Raw genomic sequence first — 18,250 nt, 5'->3', positions numbered from 1 at the left:
TCGCTACTCTCCCTCACTCTTTCTCTCTCTCCCTCTCCCTACCTTCCTCCCTCTCTCTATGTTTATATCTCTTTCTCTGTCTCTCTCCATCTCCTCTCTTTCTCTACATCTCTCTCTCTCTCTTCATCTCCTCTCTTTCTCTATGTCGCTCTCTCTTCATCTCCTCTCTTTCTCTACGTCTCTCTCTCTCTCTTCATCTCCTCTCTTTCTCTACATCTGTCTGTCTCTCTCTCTTTCTCTTTCTCTACGTTTCTCACTCTATGTTTATATCTCTTTCTCTACGTCTCTCTTCATCTCCTCTCTTTCTCTACGTCTGTCTCTCTCTCTCTCTCTCTCTCTCTCTCTCTCTCTCTCTCTCTCTCTCTCTCTCTCTCTCTCTGTGCCACGTGTCATGTGTAACCCAAACTGTGAGCAGTACAGCAGAGCAGGAGCTGGATCATGTGGAGAGCTTCCATGAGACCAGGCTGTACCTCTCTCTACACTCTGCTTCCTTAAAGGGAGGTTCTGTACTATAGACCACTGACTGGGCTTCTGATTGTGCTTTAGAATAGTGATTACAGTTCTAATTTTCTTTAGAACGTTGAATGGGGTTCTACTCTGCTTTAGAACAACGACTATGGTTCTGCTGCTCTACAGGAAAGCAAAGTGTATGAAATGTAGTTGTACCTTGACTGTTCTTGTTGTCTATTTCTCCAACACACTCTCTTTTTCTACAACCAACTTCTTTTCCCATAACTTTCCACCTCTTCTTTTCCTCTGTAGTGCTCTTTTTCCAGTGTGTTTCTGTCTGTCATTCTGTCAGTTGCAGTTTGTCTCTGTCTTTCCTTCTGTCTTTCTCCCCTAATCCCTCTCTGTCTGCTCTGGCTCTCTCTCTCTCTCTCTCTCTGTCTGCTCTGTCTGCTCTGACTCTCGTTCTCTTCCTCTCCTCTCTCTCCCTCTCCTCTCTCTCTTCCTCTCCCTCTTTCTTTCTCCCTCCCTCTCTCTTCCTCGCCTCTCTTTTTTCTCTCTCTCTCTCTCTCTCTCTCTCTCTCTCTCTCTCTCTCTCTCTGATTAACAGTGTGTTATGGGTTGCTGTGAAGTGCTACCCTGGCCTCCACTCATATAAACAGTACAGAGGCCCCTCCCTTGCCACCACTTAATGTCATTAACAGCTGGCTTTCTTAAATAGACACAGACAGAGACACACACAATGTTTTTACCCACACAAACGTTGCCTGACATCATGGCAGAAGACAAAACCATAAAGATTTCAAACAAATGTAGTGTTGAGTTTGAACATGCACCCAGATACACACAAACACACATTCTGAGGGGCAGAGGCCTGTAGACATAGTTAATCAACTACAGAACCAACCTACCCAGCACTCCCTCTCCTCTTACTCTCTCTTTCCATATCCTTTACTTACCCCACCCCCTTAACACACACTGACTATCTCTCTCTTCTGCCTCTCTCTCTCTTTAGCCCCATTTATACCTGCTTTTAACAACATGCATACTCTGTCCTGATCTTGTCCACATTCTGATTGTGCCCACATTTTTAGACAGGTGTAGACGATTAAAAGACGGATTGTGATCAGATCTTTCTGACCACCCCCGAAGGTAGTCAAGCATGCATTGTGTCTGGATGTCTTGTGTGGACAGATCTGGACAGAGAAACAATTCAAATCATAATTACCCACCTTCTAAAATCATTGACAGGTGGCACCATTGAATTATGACATCAATATGTGTGTCTTAAAATAAATAAATAAATATTATTGTAAAAGAATAGCACTCAGTTAATTTGCATACAGGGAGGTACCAGGAAATCTGGAAATGTGGGCACAATCAGAATGTAAACAATCAGGACAAAGGACCGATGTTAGCACCAGGTATAAACATGTCTCTCTCTCTCGCTCTCTCTTCCTTTCTCTCTCTCTCTCACCCCCCCACTCTCTCCCTCTCCAACACTCCCAACTTTCTCCCCTCTATTAAGTTCCAAGCTTCTTTCAATCTGAAGTGAACAACATATTCCAAACAGGTCAGACTTACTTTTCTCCTTGTTGTTATTGCTTTAGATCATGCTTATAGCTGCATGTTGTGCTGTTTGCAGTAGTGGTGGTTAAGTAGGAGAGAGTGTTGCTGATTTTCACAAACAGATGTCTTTTTTCCTAACATGTGTGAGCAGTTAGAGCCTGCCGTTTTAGTTCTACTGCTCAACGAGTAATGGACAGATTCTTTTGAAATGAAACATTTCTGCAGTCGATCTTAGTTTTGACGGATGTGTACACACGATTAGGTTTGATCTGATTTGTGGAACAGTTTGCTGTGTTATTTTGACTACATTGACCGTGATTAGGAAATCATGGACATTGCACAGCAAAAGTGACATCTAAGCAACTTAAATATGTTATCCAGAGTGATAATTCACTTCAAATGAGTGTTTCTTGTCTTACTAAGCTAACATGTCTAACCTCATTGGCAGATATTTGGCTTCTTTTAACCTAAAAAAGGCTAAATACAAGTAATTTATCTTATTTGAAGATATTTTTTCAAGATATTTAATCGTCTTATTAAAATAAGCAAAATGATCTGGCAATGACGTTAGATAATTTAGTTAAAAAAAAAATGTAAGTGAATTATCACTCAATATAACATATCTAGGCTTGCTTAGATTTCACTTTTTGCAGTGCGTGATGTAATGGGATATCCATCCATGTGCAGTGCGTGATGTAATGGGATATCCATCCATGTGCAGTGCGTGATGTAATGGGATATCCATCCATGTGCAGTGCGTGATGTAATGGGATATCCATCCATGTGCAGTGCGTGATGTAATGGGATATCCATCCATGTGCAGTGCGTGTAATTCTACAGCTCCTAATTCAACTGTCAGCAGCTGCTCTTGTTATTTTCCATTAGGTTCAGCGCTATGCCTTATGCTATAGATATAAGCTATAGGTTACTTAATGTGCAAGAGAAGTTTTGGCCTAGCCATTGGATATACATATCTCTGATAGTGTATGCCATGAAATAGTCTTTATTTTGGTTCTGTGAGACATTCCATAGGGAGCGCATGATGCTCTTTGACAGACAGAAAGTGATCCCTTCCACTGTGGTTGCCAGCTCTGTCAGAAGGACGTCCCAGTGCAACATTTTAAAAAGGGCAGACAGTTCTCAGCCGTTTGACTTTGGCTTGGAGCTATAGACTGATAGCAGAGTACACACCTCATAGATTACTACACAGCAGTGGGGGCTGGTGGGAGGAGCTATAGACTGATAGCAGAGTACACACCTCATAGATTACTACACAGCAGTGGGGGCTGGTGGGAGGAGCTATAGACTGATAGCAGAGTACACACCTCATGGATTACTACACAGCAGTGGGGGCTGGTGGGAGGAGCTATAGACTGATAGCAGAGTACACACCTCATGGATTACTACACAGCAGTGGGGGCTGGTGGGAGGAGCTATAGACTGATAGCAGAGTACACACCTCATGGATTACTACACAGCAGTGGAGGCTGGTGGGAGGAGCTATAGACTGATAGCAGAGTACACACCTCATGGATTACTACACAGCAGTGGGGGCTGGTGGGAGGAGCTATAGACTGATAGCAGAGTACACACCTCATGGATTACTACACAGCAGTGGGGGCTGGTGGGAGGAGCTATAGACTGATAGCAGAGTACACATCTCATGGATTACTACACAGCAGTGGGGGCTGGTGGGAGGAGCTATAGACTGATAGCAGAGTACACATCTCATGGATTACTACACAGCAGTGGGGGCTGGTGGGAGGAGCTATAGAGGGACGGGCTCATTGTAATGGCTGGAATGGAATTAATGGAACGGTATCAAATATATGGAAATCACGCTTGACTCCGGTCCTTTTATTCCATTCCAGCCATCCTATAGCTCCTCCCACCAGCCTCCACTGCCACACAGCCTTTCACCACTCCTTCCCCACATTTCTATCACATTTAGATGGTCACTCAATGGACGCTTTCATCCAAAGCAACTCACAAACTCCCACGTTTAAACTGAACTGCTGTCTCCTATCCTATCCTATTGCCCCAACTCAACCCTTGTCCCTAACACCTCAGGCACTTGTGTAGATGTTAGTGGATTATATTTATAAACAAAATATACCAACTTACCCTCCTATAGGCTGGAGGACTTTCCATCAGTTTTACTGTGTGCCTAAAGAGTAGGGTCAATGGGTTGATTAAGGATTGCAGTTTGATAGTAGAGAACCTACTTAATGGATCAAGTATTTCTCTTTTCTTTTCCCCTGCTGTCTGTCTGGCTGTGCCCCAACCTGGGACCTGTCCCTGGGACTCCACCACTCTGTCCCCTGATGTGGGACCAATCCCTGGGACACTCACTCACTCCACTGCCCTGTCCCCTGATGTGGGACCTATCCCTGGGACATTCGCTCACTCCACTGCCCTGTCCCCTGATGTGGGACCTATCCCTGGGACACTCACTCACTCCACCGCCCTGTCCCCTGATGTGGGACCTATCCCTGGGACACTCACTCACTCCACCGCCCTGTCCCCTGATGTGGGACCTATCCCTGGGACACTCATTCACTCCACCGCCCTGTCCCTGATGTGGGACCTATCCCTGGGACACTCAATCTGTCTACCACCACTGTCAGCGCTTGGTGTTAATTGCCACCCAGAGCTGAATTATCACCACACACACACACACACACACACACACACACACACACACACACACACACACACACACACACACCACGCACAAAACATTAATGGTATCTGCGTGTATACATGATACATATACACTGAGTGTACAAAACATTAAGAACACCTGCTCTTTCCATGACATAGACTGACCAGGTGAATCCAGGTGAAAGCTATGATCCCTTATTGATGCCACTTGTTAAATCCACTTCAACCAGTGTAGATGAAGGGGAGGAGACAGGTTAAGGAATTTTTAGCCTTGAGACAATTGAGACATGGACTGTGTATGTGCACCTTTGAACGGGGGATGGTAGTAGGTGCCAGGTGCACCGGTTTGTGTCAAGAACTGCATGCTCCTGGGTTTTTCACACACAACAGTTTCCTGTGTGTATCAAGAATGGTCCACCACCCAAAGGACATCCAGCCAACTTGACACAACTGTGGGAAGCATTGGAGTCAACATGGCCCAGCATCCCTGTGGAACCCTTTTGACACCTTGTAGAGTCCTTGCCCCAACGAATTGAGGCTGTTCAGAGGGCAAAAGAAAGTGTTCCTAATGTTTTGTACACTCAGTGTAACACAGAATATTACTTTCAGAGAGGGTACTAATTGCAACCTGCGAGGAGGATCTGTAGGGACTGACCCAGGGATATCTGGCTGGGATATTGGTAGGCGTCTGGGGGAAAACAATAGCCTTTCTCTTATGGCTGGCTGGTCCAGAGCAAGCACAGTTCCTAGTAGAGGATTTGACACTCACCTTGACCCTGACAGCAGTCTGCTCTAATAGCTTGTATCTGGCTCATACTCTCTCTGGTGTATAGGACAGCAACAAAGAATTTCCAATCCAGGCAGTTCTTTAACCACTAGGCTACCTGCTGTATCTGGCTTGTACTCTGCTGCATAGGGCAGCAACAAAGGATCTCTACTCCTGGCAGACTGGCCGTTTTATCCACAGAGAGATCAGTGTAGGCCCAGTCAAGTGTTTTTTCCCACCTGAACTTGATCCCCCTTTTTAGAGAATCATCATCTCTCTTGTTATGCATGGGGACAAAGTGGGTGTTGTCGTTGTTAACTGTTTTCTTTTCTTCTTTCCTTGTTTATATTCAGGGGGTGTTCCAGAAAAAATAGATGCCATCCTTCCTCGTCACCCAGTCCTCTCCTCCATCTATCTCTCCATCACTCCCTTTCTCCCATCTTTTCTACTCCCATACTGAACCGTCCATCTCTCTCTCCCCTTTCCTCCTCCCGTTCTCTCCGTTCTCCATTCTTCATCCCCACATCCACCTCTGAACTGCTGTTATCTGTGTCTCTACCTTCCTCCTGTCTTCAACCTTCCTTTCTTCTTTTTGGGGTTCACTTCCCTTCAATTATTTCCCTGCTTCTCTCTCTTCACCCTCTTTCCCATCCTCTTCCCTCTTTCCCCTCCCTTCCTCTCTCCATCCGGCCTCTCTCGGCCTCTGGTAGAGGTCACCATGTGGGCCAACTACATTGTCCAGCCAGAGGAGGATGGCCGTATGGGGGCGGTAGGAGCTGGGGCCCATGGGGGCCTGGCCGGCCTGGCAGGGGTGAAGGGAGGGGGGCGTGCTACAAGGCGGACCCCTAGGATGAGTGACAGCCAGGAGGGCAAGATCAAGCTGGCGTTCTTTGTGGCCATTGTGGGCGTGACCCTGACAGTGCTGGGGGTGGGCACAGAGTTCTGGGTGGAGCTGGCCACGCCCAAGACCTGGAGTAACAACCAGACGTGTCAGACAGCCCACTACGGCCTGTGGAAGGGGTGTACCCGCACCCTGTGGGTGGACGACATCGACCCCGAGAGAGAGAGCTGCGGCCCCGCCGACCTGCCCGGAGGTAAGGAACCTGTGTCTGTCTGTCTGTCTGTCTGTCTGTCTGTCTGTCTGTCTGTCTGTCTGTCTGTCTGTCTGTCTGTCTGTCTGTCTGTCTGTCTGTCTGTTGCATTAAGGCAGGCCATGAGTTGATTTTGGGGAAAGGCTTGGTAATATCCTTTGGTTCTCATTTTGATGACAACACTGTAAAAATGGGTTTTGACTAGAGGGAGTAAAGCTACGACCGGAAGGGATTTTTTCGGAGCAGGTTAGGAGAATTTGCGCAGCAGTTTAGGATAATTAATGTGGCAGGTTAGGAGACTTAGGTTAAGGTTAGGAAAAGGGTTAGGGTTAGCTAAAATGCTCTCCTAACCTGTAACGAAAAGCCTCTTCCGGTCGTAGCTGGACTCCCTGAAATCACAACCGCAGAGATGGAGGTAACGATGGAGGTAACTGGGGCACTGATTTCATGACCAACCCCTGATTGCACTGCAGTGCTGTGTGTGTTAGTTAGGGCTTCCTCCCCTTCCTCTGCAATGATCTGTAATCATAGGATAGGTGGAAGCAGTGTGTTGGATGTCTTCCAGGAATTTACATCAATTCCGTGTCAATATGTGGGTGTGTGTATGCATGTATACATTGTATGTATGCGTGCCCTTTGTGTGTGTGTGTGTGTGTGTGTGTGTGCGCGAGCGTGCTTATGCAAATGTGTGTGAATAGGAGGCGTGTATGCCAGCTTTGCTGCGTGTGTATCTGGGTCATCCTACAGATAATGTGCAAATTGAGTCCTTAAAGGAATACTGCTTTGAAATGGAGCCAGTCTGAATTTGACAAATCTGAATGTGGCTACTGGTCTGTCTGTTAGTTATCTAGCTATAGGCATCAGATTTTTATAATCGTTGGTGAGTCAGAAAAGGATGTTTCCAGTATCCTTGTAAACATCCAACCTTTCAGTGTGTTTATATAAGACAGACGCTTCCCTTTTACTGCATGATGGAGCTTCGTCTTTTGGAATATTTCAATGGATTATTATTATTATTATTATTTAATTTCAATTTCTTTCAGTTTTAGAATTTATTTATTGAATGATCAGTCAAAAATATATTTTGATTGCAGGAATTCTTCATTATAGTGTTTTTTCATAAAATCTTCTCCAAAAAAGATATAAATAAATACGATTTTCAGCCACTTCCTCCATCCTGTACTGTTACGTTCCCCCATGTAAGTCTCTTATCTGTGGAATGACCCGTTTCTGTCTGTAGGGATCGTCCAGTGGTGGATGAATGCAGGTATTAAAGCACTTGTCCCACAGAGGGGGCCAGACAGGGCCTACGGTAGGATGAGGTAGCCATCTCCTGTATTCGTGCTTTATCTGCCAGAATAGTCTGATATTCAGCCAGGCTAGCAGTGGTTGGCTTTGATACACTAGCAATGATGTATGCATTGTTTTGAATAGGATGTATATATATTTCACATTGTATAAATATAAAATGGCTTTATTTCATTTTGTAGTCTTGATTTAGCTTGTTTTATTAGGATGGATGAATCCTATAAATGTTCATATCTATTACAATGTAGATTATACTCTATATCCACCTGGTGCATTGTTTATCAACCTCCGGTATTTTAGAGGGCTGATTCACCTTGGATGTCTAGTCGATAAACATCTATGCCTGACTCACCTTGTGTGTCTTGTCTAGCAGATAAACATCTGTGTTTACGATGACGGTCTGTGTGTTGGAGTAGAGTCCGTATCTATTCTGACACTTCCTCGTCTCCTTGCGTCAAAACACTGTTGGCCCACAGCGCCTGACAGACAGGCTCTGCTGTGTGTGTGTGGACTTCTCACGTTTGGAGAAAAACAACTGTTTCTCCATCTGTGCATCTCTATTTCACATTCATGTTTACATGCCCCTGGCGCCTGTCCCTGGGAAACAACATCACAGTCATTCTCTGTCACTGTCTGTCAGTGCCAGACCAACTAATACATCATACATCACTCACTGCTACTGTACATTACCATAACCTCTGACTAACTGACTCAGAGGTGGAGAGGTCGGCAGGTAGACAGGTAGACAGGTGGACAGGTAGACAGGTGGAGAGCTTGAGAGGTAGATCTCACTATAAATCTGTGGTCATAATATACAGGTTTCCTGTAATGCACCAGTGTTGCAGACAGAATAGCATTAAGGTTGATAGGAGAGTCTGCTGTATATGTTTGTACTTGTGTGTTTGGTTTTACTATCCTTGTGGTGACCAGAAGTCAAACAAGGAAAAAGGTTATTTTAGGCTAAGGTTTAGGGGTAGGGTTTGGGGTTAAGGTTTGGGGTTAGGGAAAATAGGATTTTGAATGGGAATCAGTTGTTTGGTCCCCACATGGATAGTAAAACAAACATCTGTGTGTTTGTGGGTCCCTCTGTGTCTCTGACCACACAGAGTATGCAAGGGTGACTATCAGACAGGGATCGAGGAAGAACAGCAGAGGACGATAGAAATATATATATAGAGAGAGAGGAAGCGCAGCAGAGGACGAGAGAATATATAAAGAGCAGCAAAGGATGAGAGAATATACAGTTGAAGTCAGAAGTTTACATACACTTAGGTTGGAATCATTAAAACTCGTTTTTCAACCACTCCACAAATTTCTTGTTAATCAACTATAGTTTTGGCAAGTCAGTTAGGACATCTACTTTGTGCATGACATAAGTAATTTTCCCAACAATTGTTTAGACAGATTATTTCACTTATAATTCACTGTATCACAATTCCAGTGGGTCAGAAGTGTACATACACTAAGTTGACTGTGTCTTTAAACAGCTTGGAAAATTCCAGAAAATGATGTCATGGCTTTAGAAGCTTCTGATAGGCGAATTGACATCATTTGAGTCAATTGGAGGTGTACCTGTGGATGTATTTCAAGGCCTACCTTCAAACTCAGTGCCTCTTTGCTTGACATCATGGGAAAATCAAAATAAAACAATTGTACACCTCCACACGTCTGGTTCATCCTTGGGAGCAATTTCCAAATGCCTGAAGGTACCACGTTCATCTGTACAAACAAACGTACGCAAGTATAAACAACATAGGACCACGCAGCCGTCATACCACTCAGGAAGGAGACGCGTTCTGTCTCCTAGAGATGAACGTACTTTGGTGCGAAAAGTGCAAATCAATCCCAGAACAACAGCAAAGGACCTTGTGAAGATGCTGGAGGAAACAGGTACGAAAGTATCTTTATCCTCAGTAAGACGAGTCCTATGTCTACAAAAACGAGTCCTATATCGACATAACCTGAATGGCCGCTCAGCAAGGAAGAAACCACTGCAAGGAAGAAACCGACATAAAAAAGCAAGACTACGGTTTGCAACTGCACATAGGGACAAAGATCGTACTTTTTGGAGAAATGTCCTCTGGTCTGATGAAACAAAAATAGAACTGTTTGGCCATAATGACCATCGTTATGTTTGGAGGAAAAAGGGGGATGCTCGCAAGCCGAAGAACACCATCCCAACCGTGAAGCACGGGGGTGGCAGCATCATGTTGTGGGGTGCTTTGCTGCAGGAGGGACTGGTGCACTTCGCAAAATAGATGGTACATGAGGATGGAAAATTACGTGGATATATTGAAGCAACATCTCAAGACATCAGTCAGGAAGTTAATGCTTGGTCGCAAATGGGTCTTCCAAATGGACAAGCATACTTCCAAAGTTGTGTCAAACTGGCTTAAGGACAACAAAGTAAAGGTATTGGCGTGGCCATCACAAAGCCCTGACCTCAATCCTATAGAAAATTTGAGGGCAGAACTGAAAAAGCGTGTGCGAGCAAGGAGGCCTACAAACCTGACTCAGTTACATCAGCTCTGTCAGGAGGAATGGGCCAAAATTCACCCAACTTATTGTGGGGAGCTTGTGGAAGGCTACCCGAAACGTTTGACCCAAGTTAAACAAATTAAAGGCAATGCTCCCAAATAATAGAGTGAATGTAAACTTCTCACCCACTGAGAATGTGATGAAAGAAATGAAAGCTGAAATTAACCATTCTCTCTTCTATTATTCTGACATTTCACATTCTTAAAATAAAGTGGTGATCCTAACTGACCTTAGACAGGGAATTTTTACTAGGATTAAATGTTAGGAATTGTGAAACTGAGTTTAAATGTATTTGACTAAGGTGTATGTTAACTTCCGACTTCAACAGTATATAAAGACAGAGAGAGAGCAGCAGAGGAGAGAATAGCAGCAGAGGAGAGAATAAATATATATATATATACTGCTCAAAAAAATAAAGGGAACACTTAAACAACACATCCTTGATCTGAATGAAAGAAATAATCTTATTAAATACTTTTTTCTTTACATAGTTGAATGTGCTGACAACAAAATCACACAAAAATAATCAATGGAAATCCAATTTATCAACCCATGGAGGTCTGGATTTGGAGTCACACTCAAAATTAAAGTGGAAAACCACACTACAGGCTGATCCAACTTTGATATAATGTCCTTAAAACAAGTCAAAATGAGGCTCAGTAGTGTGTGTGGCCTCCACGTGCCTGTATGAACTCCCTACAACGCCTGGGCATGCTCCTGATGAGGTGACGGATGGTCTCCTGAGGGATCTCCTCCCAGACCTGGACTAAAGCATCCGCCAACTCCTGGACAGTCTGTGGTGCAACGTGGCGTTGGTGGATGGAGCGAGACATGATGTCCCAGATGTGCTCAATTGGATTCAGGTCTGGGGAACGGGCGGGCCAGTCCATAGCATCACTGCCTTCCTCTTACAGGAACTGCTGACACACTCCAGCCACATGAGGTCTAGCATTGTCTTGCATTAGGAGGAACCCAGGGCCAACCGCACCAGCATATGGTCTCACAAGGGGTCTGAGGATCTCATCTCGGTACCTAATGGCAGTCAGGCTACCTCTGGCGAGCACATGGAGGGCTGTGCGGCCCCTCAAAGAAATGCCACCCCACACCATGACTGACCCACCGCCAAACCGGTCATGCTGGAGGATGTTGCAGGCAGCAGAACATTCTCCACGGCGTCTCCAGACTCTGTCACGTCTGTCACGTGCTCAGTGTGAACCTGCTTTCATCTGTGAAGAGCACAGGGCGCCAGTGGCGAATTTTCCAATCTTGGTGTTCTCTGGCAAATGCCAAATGTCCTGCACGGTGTTGGGCTGTAAGCACAACCCCCACCTGTGGATGTCGGGCCCTCATACCACCCTCATGGAGTCTGTTTCTGACCGTTTGAGCAGACACATGCACATTTGTGGCCTGCTGGAGGTCATTTTGCAGGGCTCTGGCAGTGCTTCTCCTGCTCCTCCTTGCACAAAGGCGGAGGTAGCGGTCCTGCTGCTGGGTTGTTGCCCTCCTACGGCCTCCTCCACGTCTCCTGATGTACTGGCCTGTCTCCTGGGTGCGCCTCCATGCTCTGGACACTACTCTGACAGACACAGCAAACCTTCTTGCCACAGCTCGCATTGATGTGCCATCCTGGATGAGCTGCACTACCTGAGCCACTTGTGTGGGTTGTAGACTCCGTCTCATGCTACCACTAGAGTGAAAGCACCGCCAGCATTCAAAAGTGACCAAAACATCAGCCAGGAAGCATAGGAACTGAGAAGTGGTCTGTGGTCCCCACCTGCAGAACCACTCCTTTATTGGGGGTGTCTTGCTAATTGCCTATAATTTCCACCTGTTGTCTATTCCATTTGCACAACAGCATGTGAAATGTATTGTCAATCAGTGTTGCTTCCTAACTGGACAGTTTGATTTCACAGAAGTGTGATTGACTTGGAGTTACATTGTGTTGTTTAAGTGTTCCCTTTATTTTTTTGAGCAGTGTATATATATATATATATATAAAGAGAGAGAGGAAGATCAGCAGAGGATGAGAGAATATATTGACAGAGAGAGAGAGGAAGAGCAGCAGAAGATGAGAGAATATACAGTTAAAGTCAGAAGTCAGAAGTTTCACAATTCATGACATTTAATCCTAGTAGAAATTCCCTGTCTTAGGTCAGTTAGGATCACCACTTTATTTTAAGAATGTATATATATATATATATATATAAGACAGAGAGAAGAAGAGTGTCTGTCTAATGCAGTATTAACCAAGCCCCGTAATCTTCTCTCTTTTCCTTCCTTCATCTCGTTCACCTCCCTCTCATCTGTCTCCCTCTTTCTCTTTGTTCTCACCCCTCCCTCCATCTGCCCACTCTATCACTCCTTCCCCCTCTTTCTCATGCTCTCTGCGTTCTCTCTCTCTCCTCTGTGTCTTCCTCCTTACAAATGTCTTGCTTTCTCTCCTCCCCCTCCACCTGCCCCCTCTTTCTATCTCTCCTTCTCCCTCTCTTCCATCACCCTTCTCTCTCGTGGCACCATATGTGCTGTGGATGTGCTGTGGATGTGCTGTGGATGTGCTGTGGATGTGCTGTGGATGTGCTGCGGATGTGCGGCGGATGTGCGGCGGATGTGCGGCGGATGTGCGGCGGATGTGCTGTGGATGTGCTGCGGATGTGCTGCGGATGTGCGGCGGTTGTGCGGCGGATGTGCGGTGGATGTGCGGTGGATGTGCTGTGGATGTGCTGTGGATGTGGGACTGTGTAGAGCAGTGAGCAGTGTTTTTCATGGTGCTGCCGCTACACAACAGATAAAATAGGTCTTCATTCCTAGGAGGACAGAGGGGATGGATGCATAGGGACCAGCAATATACTGTGTGTGTGTGATGTTCCCTCTCTGTTTCTCTTCTCAGAATCCAACTGCACTTACTTCAAATTCTTCACCAATGGAGACAACGCTGTCATATTTAAGAAGACGACCCACAAGAGTAAGTCGGCATCTTAAGTCTCGCTTCCGCCTCCTCCTCCTTCTCTTCCTCTCTCTCTTTCTCTCCCCCTCTCTCTCTTTCTCTCTCTTTCTCTCCCTCTCCCCCTCTCTCTCTTTCTCTCTCTTTCTCTCCCTCTCCCCCTCTCTCTCTTTCTCACTGTGCTGTATTTATCCCCTGTGGCGTCACTCTCAGATGCACAATACTCACTGAGGTGTAACTCTGCCCTCCCTCATTCTCCCCTGTCTACCTCTCCAACACCTCTTCACTCTTTCTCTAACCACTTCTCCCTCTATTCACTTCCTCTCCATCCCTCTCTCCTCCTCCTCTCATTCTGTCTCCCCCCCCTCTCTCTCCCAGACCTGAACATAGCGGCTGCTATCCTAGCAATGATAGCTCTGTCTATGATGGTGATGGGAGCTATCTGTATCACCATGTCCCTCAGTAAAGGAGTGCCCTTCTTCCTCAAGCCCGCCTCCTTCTGCTTCATCCTATCAGGTAAGGGGAAGTAGACTACAAAGAGAGCAGCCACTATTCTGTGTGTAGACTTAGACCCCCCTGTAGGGAAATAAACAATCAAAAATGTACACTAAACTCTCAAAAGTTCCAAAAGAAGAAAGATATTTCAAATGTCATATTATGTCTATATACAGTGTTGTAATTATGTGCAAAGTACAAAATGGAAAATGAATACACATAAATATGGGTTGTATTTACAATGGTGTTTGTTCTTCACTGGTTGCCCTTTGCTTGTGGCAACAGGTCACAAATAGTGCTGCTGTGATGGCACACTGTGGTATTTCACCCAATAGATATGGGAGTTAATCAAAATTGGATTTGTTTTTCGAATTCTTTGTGGGTCTGTGTAATCTGAGGGAAATATGTGTCTCTATTGTCATACATTTGGCAGGAGGTTAGGAAGTGCAGCTCAGTTTCCACCTCATTTTGTGGGCAGTGTGCACATAGCCTGTCTTCTCTTCAGAGCCAGGTCTGCCTATGGCGCCCTCTCTCAATAGCAAGGCTATGCTCACTGAGTCTGTACACAGTCAAAGATTTCCTTAATTTGGGTCAGTCACAGTGGTCAGGTATTCTGCCACTGTGTACTCTCTGTTTAGGGCCAAATAGCATTCTAGTTTGCTCAGTTTTTTTGTTAATTCTTTCCAATGTGTCAAGTAATTATCTTTTTGTTTTCTCATGATTTGTTTGGGGACAGAAGCACCAGATCATCAGCAAACAATAGACATTTGACTTCAGATTCTAGTAGGGTGAGGCCGGGTGCTGCAGACTGTTCTAGTGCCCTCGCCAATTCATTGATATATATGTTGAAGAGGGTGGAGCTTAAGCTGCATCCCTGTCTCACCCCACGGCCCTGTGGAAAGAAATGTGTGTTTTCTGCCAATTTTAACCGCATACTTGTTTGTGTACATGGATTTTATAACTTTGTATGCTTTCCCCTCAACACCACTTTCCATCAATTTGTATAGCTCTCTCTCCCCTCATACCTCCTCTCCGTTTTACCTTCCTACTCCTTCTCTCCCTCCCTCCACATCCATTCCCCATCCCCACTTCCTCCCTCCCTCAGGTCTCCTGGTCCTGCTGTCTATACTGGTGTTTCACCAGTCAGTGCTGGCTCTGTTGTCATCTGACCACTCCATACCGCTCCACCACGAGCTCTCCTGGTCCGTGGCCTGTGTGGGCTTCGCTGGGGCCATCCTCATCGTGGGGGGGATCCTTTTCCTGATCCTCTCCCTCCCCTACAGCTCCTGGGAGAAATGTCTGCCTCAATGCAACAGCAGCACTACCTAGCACATGGGAGGCCCAAAAGCACATTACTGGGGGGGAAAAAATTGAGTTTTATATCAGGATCGTAATCAAACTCCAGTCCTCGGGGGATTTGGTTGCTGGCTTTAGTTGTCAGGTATAAATCAGACACTGATTAGAACAACTACAGCCAGTAGACACTGATGCCATCCAGGAGTTGAGTTGGAGACCCCTGTTTATATTGTCAGTTATATTGTCAAACTAGACTGAAAGACTGACTAACTTGTAGGTCTACACAGTGTTTACTTAATGCAATAACAATGATGCTCACTAACTGCCTAGAACTCTACAAGCCTGCCCTAAAGCCTGCGACCTTACCAGGAAACACTACGTAGACCACAACTTCCCCACTTTTTGGCATCATGACCAACCTATAGCTTTTAGAAGTTTCTGATGACCTACCAAAGATGTTTCTAAGCAGAACCCAGTCTTTACCAGGGGGGTAATGCTGGGTTAAACAAAACCAAAGCATGGATTGCTGTCTTAACTTGTCCATTGACTGCTAACAGGGTAAGGAAACCAATATGTCATTTAGTTATTGAACTAGTTCTTTAAACACAACGTCAACCACAATGTAGTTGTAGATAAAGACCCAGCAGTGGGGTGCAGCATTCTGTCTGTACTATGTACTATGTACTAACCATTACTTATTGACAGTGTTACTTAGCCTATTAAATCACACATGGGGGGGGGGGGCTCTATGGGTAGGTCACTACCGTTGCTAAGGGAGGAGATACTTTATATTTTTCTTGAAGTGGCACAGCCATCCCTGCTACATGAAACGCCTTGCAGGTTGTCACTATTAATCTATTATGAATGATTATGATGCCTTACACTTAATACCTAGAAATAATATATTATCTAAGCAATTTACTAAATATTTATTATCTACACATTGTCCACATAAATGAATGCTGTTTTTACATAAGAATGTGTGAATGATTTAATGTATGTATGGAAGATGCAGATTTATATTTCACAGTGTATTGTATAGACTCACTTTACAAGCACAGCTCTGTATATAAAATATGTGTTTATATTTTATTTATACCTGCACACTGTAGCTTGGAGGGTGTTCAAGCTGTTCAAACCCTTTTTTCATCACGTGTTTTATTTGTCATAATAAAGCCCACCTTGTCTTTCTCTACCTACATGTTTGTTTGGGGAAATGCATATTGTGCCTAAATGGTTCTATCATCATAAGTATGTCTCACTGGGTTTGCTTTTGAAATAAATAGATTTCTCCTACTTTGTCTTGTCTACAAGTCCTTTTCTCCCTTCTAACTTAAATGCAACCCATTTTTTAACCCTTACCAACAGACGTACCAACCCCCCAACTCCCTCTCTCTCTCTCTCTCTCTAAAATTAGTACATTGCTCATCCCAGTTGCACTGCAGAGGTTGAGAAACCTTATCCATGAATGTAAACTATGTACCTCACCCCCACCCTACCCTCACCCTTACCCCCACGTGCACCTGCACCCCCACCTCTCCCAACCCCACTTTCTCTCCTGTCTCTCGGGGGAGCTCCCCTTCCCAAACCCCCCACCTCTGTTGCCCTCACCCCATTGGCCCAGAGGTGGTGTACTAGGTCAGAAGGGTCCTAGAACCTCCTTCCATGTCGGTTCCATTTCTTTTGGAGACCCTCTACCCTAATTGTCCATGGGGGGTACAGAGACCGCCAACACACACACTCTAGCCCTCCAGTGAGCAGAAACTGAAACCAGTGCTGACACATTACACGGTGTTCAGAAAGTATATATAGCTGTTTAATGGTTCTGCACAGCCTCTTTGACGAGAGCAATAGAAGCACTGCTGGCTTGTACCAGGTGTAAGTGAACCTCAGAGTGTGAAATTGGAGATTTGGCGGTGAAAAATTGGCCCAGCGTCGTCCGGGTTTGGCCGGTGTAGGCCGTCATTGTAAATAAGAATTTGTTCTTAACTGACTTGCCTAGTTAAATAAAAAAGAATAATAATACAAAAATTCCTGTTTAAATAAAGTAAATAAATAAAATATTGTGGTCACATTCACATTTACATTACATTTACGTCATTTATTAGACGCTCTTATCATTAACAGGATAGTGCACTGTATAGTGCAAATAAATGTTTTCATACCTTGGGTCTAAAGTTGTGTCAAGTCTCTCTGTCATTCCCGCCAACTCTCACTTTTTCTATTTTTTCTCTCGCTGTCATTCCCTTCATCTCTCTCTCTCTCCATCCCGCTATGCAATCTGGTTTCTGAGCTGTTCATGGGTGCACCTCAGCCACGCTCAAGGTCCTAAACGATATCATAACCTCCATCGATAAGAGACAATAATGTGCAGCCGTATTCATCGACCTGGCCAAGGCTTTCGACTCAGTCAATCACCACATTCTTATCAGCAGACTCAACAGCCTTGGTTTCTCAAATGACTGCCTCTCCTGGTTCACCAACTACTTCTCAGATAGAGTTCAGTGTGTCAAATCAGAGGGCCTGTTGTCCGGACCTCTGGCAGTCTCTATGGGGGTGCCACAGGGTTCAATTCTCGGGCTGACTCTTTTCTCTGTATACATCAATGATGTTGCTCTTGCTGCTGGTGATTCTCTGATCCACCTCTACCCAGACGACACCATTCTGTATACTTCTGGCCCTTCTTTGCACACTGTGTTAACTAACCTCCAGACGAGCTTCAATGCCATACAACTCTCCTTCCGTGGCCTCCAACTGCTCTTAAACGCAAGTAAAACTAAATGCATGCTATTCAATCGATCACTGCCCGCACCTGCCCACCCGTCCAGCATCACTACTCTAGACGGTTCTGACTTAGAATATGTGGACATCTACAAATACCTAGGTGTCTGGTTAGACTGTAAACTCTCCTTCCAGACTCACATTAAGCATCTCCAGTCCAAAATTACATCTAGAATTGGCTTCCTATTTCGCAACAAAGCATCCTTCACTCATGCTGCCAAACATACCCTTGTAAAACTGACTATCCTACCGATCCTTGACTTCGGCAATGTCATTTACAAAATAGCCTCCAATACTCTACTCAGCAAATTGGATGCAGTCTATCTGTTTTGTCACCAAAGCCCCATATACTAC

At 45.1% G+C, this 18,250-nt stretch overlaps 1 protein-coding gene across 1 annotated transcript; it reads left to right on the top strand.

Moving 5' to 3' along the window:
* The first annotated feature begins 1,929 nt into the window (after window positions 1–1,929).
* On the top strand, window positions 1,930–16,411 carry LOC115176713 (voltage-dependent calcium channel gamma-6 subunit). Its single transcript, XM_029736923.1, has 5 exons — window positions 1,930–2,020; window positions 5,800–6,540; window positions 13,271–13,345; window positions 13,703–13,840; window positions 14,925–16,411. The coding sequence occupies exons 2-5, from the start codon at window positions 6,165–6,167 to the stop codon at window positions 15,146–15,148; spliced, it is 813 nt and encodes a 270-aa protein (XP_029592783.1). The 5' UTR covers window positions 1,930–2,020; window positions 5,800–6,164; the 3' UTR covers window positions 15,149–16,411.
* Window positions 16,412–18,250: the final 1,839 nt, after the last annotated feature.

This window comes from Salmo trutta, chromosome 37 (genome assembly GCF_901001165.1).
Source record: "Salmo trutta chromosome 37, fSalTru1.1, whole genome shotgun sequence".
Lineage (NCBI taxonomy): Eukaryota > Metazoa > Chordata > Actinopteri > Salmoniformes > Salmonidae > Salmo > Salmo trutta.
The sequence above is the reverse complement of the archived record's forward strand: the minus strand, read 5'-3'. Positions and strand labels throughout refer to the sequence as shown.

Coding starts and splice junctions, on each gene's coding strand:
- LOC115176713 (XM_029736923.1), top strand. CDS start 6,165: ATGTGGGCCAACTACATTGTCCAGCCAGAGGAGGATGGCCGTATGGGG. Junction 13,346..13,702: donor TAAGAAGACGACCCACAAGA/GTAAGTCGGCAT, acceptor TCTCTCTCCCAG/ACCTGAACATAGCGGCTGCT. Junction 13,841..14,924: donor CTTCTGCTTCATCCTATCAG/GTAAGGGGAAGT, acceptor TCCCTCCCTCAG/GTCTCCTGGTCCTGCTGTCT.